Genomic DNA, 3020 nt, shown 5'->3' with positions numbered 1-3020 from the left:
TTACAGGACTGCAACTAATGTTACTTGGGCGAATTAGATGGTACTAACTATCCATATAGGTTGATATATAACTTTACTAACTGGAGCAAATTAATAAATGGAGTTCAGCTCCTTTTAATCAAAAAAAAAAAAGAAAAAAAGAAAAAGAAACTGGAGCAGAGAAATTACACTCGGTTTAATAAAAAGTATCTGAGTGCAGAGAAATTACACTCGGTTTCCAGACACTCCTCTATATGCATGTACACTCCTGCTGAATAAAGCATGAAAGAGTTCATTTTGTTGATGAAGAAAGAATGGCTTCTGCTCAGAGAGAAGCAACAACAACAACGTACAACATCTAAAGAAAGTGGCACCATACGATTTGAAAATTAACAGTCGACAAACTCAGCAATGTATAGGGAATCTGATCCCAACAAAGAAAGAAATGTGTAAACTGTAACCATTTCCAAACAGTACTGGTGATTGGATCCTCCTATATATAGTCTTTTACCTCACTGAAGTTATAAAAGCTCTGCACTGAAGTACTCCCTCCGAAGCTGCCTAAATGGAAAAAAACAAACAACTTTAAACACGGATTCAAAATTAAACAATTGTAGCTGCATGCAGAGAAAAAACTATTCCAACAATTCAACAAATGAAAGAATTCAATGCTTACCGATCTAAGATCACACATGCCATTGCGATGGAGAAAGATTTTTATATCCAGTGAAATGGGCATGGTTGCTTCCAAGAATAAAAGACTCGATGCTTCCGACATGCTGAAACACCTCACGGCCTTCTCCATCTCTTTCAAAGTTAGCGATGAATTCAGTGCACATATCATATAGCAGCACTTCTTTCAGGGATTTAAGATCATCAGGGGCAAATACTGGAAGAAGCTTCAAATTCTGGCATCTAGACATGGTTAACTTCTGAAGCATAGGCATTGCCCTTGACTCAACTTCCATGAAATTCAGTCCATCAAATTTGTCTAGACTTAGTATCATTAGTTTCTTGAATGTGGCAGCTTTGAATATTAACTCTTTCCCTTCGTAGTAGTTCGCCAGCTCGAGCTTCAACAGATGAGGTAATTCTTGAAGGGCCTCAAGTGGATTGGCTGCAGCTTTCAGTTTTGACCACTTCAAACCAACCTTTACTAAGCTATGAAGTTGAGGAACCCACTTTGGTATGCCTTCTAGTCTCCCCTTCATGTATAGATGTTGGAGATGGGGTGGAGGGGAATTCATATGATCCAAATCAAGAATTTCGTCCTCGCTTGTTGATTGAACATCAAATGTGGAAAGATGCTCCATTTTCTCAACTGCTAAACACAATTGGCGTCCATGCACTCTTTTGAGATCTATCATCCCCAACCTCTTAAGACTCTTTAACTCTCCCAAGCCTTCTATGATTTTACTGTTCACCTTAATCAGCGTTAACTTTTGTATGCGAGTTAAAGCTCCAATATTACATGCAGAAAGATTCACTCCTTGTACAGCTCCAAAACTCACGTAATTCTTGATATCATGGCGATAGACTAGAAGATGGCGCAAACTGTGGAGTTCATCCATCTCTTGGGGCAAATAGGTCACCTTGGTTTGTTTAAGATCTAAGGTTTCCAAAAATCCAAGGTTCTTTATGGATTTTGGAATTGTTTTAATTTGGGTTTCACTCAGATTTAAGTACCTTAAGAGGGTGAGACTCTTTACATATTGAGGAAAGTTCTCCAAAAGAGATGCACCTTGCAAATCTAAAACCCTTAAAAGTTTACAGGCTTTAAGAACCTTTTGAATTTCAGAACTAGTAACAGTAGTCTTCCCCTCAAAGTCCCCAAACACTAGTAATGTACGCAGAAGACTCAAGTCTTTTGTTCTTAATAAGTTGATAAAGTTGATATTGCATTGAACAGAAAGACGTCGAATTTCCTTACCTTGGGTATCATGAAGAATGCTGTCAGCACTGTTGGCTTCGAGGACAGTGATGAAATGCTTCGCTTTTGGAATGATGTACTCACGAACAAGGTTTAGAACACGACAAAGCTTGACTCGTCCATCGATTTCCCTGGCAGTGACCACAACCAAATTTCTTTCAACGAGTTCATTCAGATAACCTTCTGCAACAAGCTCTAGTCAAATATAACAAGGTTTGGAGAATGAATTTTCTGATATCTTATTCATCTCACAGTGGAGGCTATATATAGAGATACAAGTTGTACAAACCCTACGTACTATGTACTACACATACAGAATAGGAAAGTAATAACAAATTAATTTACATTCCTAAACTAACTCCATAACTCACGCTAACACTCCCCCTCAAGTTGGCGCATATACATCAACCATGCCCAACTTGCCAAGTGAGTCATAAAAGGCCTTCTTAGAAACTCCTTTTGTGAGTATATCTGCAAGTTGCTCCTCTGTAGGGACAAAAGGAAAGCTAATGATCTTTGCATCTAGCTTCTCCTTTATAAAGTGACGATCAACCTCCACATGCTTGGTACGATCATGTTGTACAGGATTTTGTGAGATATCAATAGCTGCCTTGTTGTCACAATACAACTGCATAGCACACTTGGGTTTGACCCCCAAATCTTGTAACACATTCTTCAGCCATAACAACTCGCATACTCCATGAGCCATACCCCTATATTCTGCTTCAACACTAGACCGAGCCACCACCTTTTGCTTCTTACTCTTCCAAGTAACAAGATTACCTCCCACAAAGGTAAAATACCCTGATGTAGACCTCCGGTCTGTAATATTTCCAGCCCAGTCTGCATCTGTAAAACCACAAACCTCAAGAATACTGCTGTGTTTAGAGAACATTACTCCTCTCCCAGGAGCTGACTTCAAGTACCTCAATATCCTCACAACAGCATCCATATGATCTACACTGGGATTATGCATGAACTGGCTCACCACACTAATTGCATAAGCAACATCTGGTCTGGTGTGTGTTAAATAAATCAGACGTCCAACTAACCTCTGATAACGAGACTTGTCGGTAGGTACCTGATCAAGATACTCTGCTAATCGGTGATT

The 3020-nt window shown here is 39.2% G+C and overlaps 1 protein-coding gene across 1 annotated transcript; it reads right to left on the bottom strand.

Annotated features, from left to right (window-relative positions):
- Window positions 1-665: 665 nt before the first annotated feature.
- Window positions 666-2861, bottom strand: LOC101308293 (disease resistance protein RPM1-like). The gene is made up of 2 exons (XM_004301901.1): window positions 2333-2861; window positions 666-2104 (listed from the first exon to the last, which is right to left on the bottom strand). The coding sequence occupies exons 1-2, from the start codon at window positions 2859-2861 to the stop codon at window positions 666-668; spliced, it is 1968 nt and encodes a 655-aa protein (XP_004301949.1).
- Between the last annotated feature and the right edge of the window lie 159 nt (window positions 2862-3020).

The sequence above is a fragment of the Fragaria vesca genome, linkage group LG5, assembly GCF_000184155.1.
Source record: "Fragaria vesca subsp. vesca linkage group LG5, FraVesHawaii_1.0, whole genome shotgun sequence".
Taxonomy (NCBI): domain Eukaryota; kingdom Viridiplantae; phylum Streptophyta; class Magnoliopsida; order Rosales; family Rosaceae; genus Fragaria; species Fragaria vesca.
Note: the sequence above shows the minus strand (reverse complement) of the source record. Positions and strands in the feature narration are given on the sequence as shown.

Bases quoted from the DNA above. Each gene is read 5' to 3' on its own strand.
- LOC101308293 (XM_004301901.1), bottom strand. From the start codon at position 2,861: ATGGATGCTGTTGTGAGGATATTGAGGTACTTGAAGTCAGCTCCTGGG. The intron at 2,105-2,332 runs GCAAGTTGGGCA...ATATTTGACTAG, and splicing joins GGCCTTTTATGACTCACTTG to AGCTTGTTGCAGAAGGTTAT.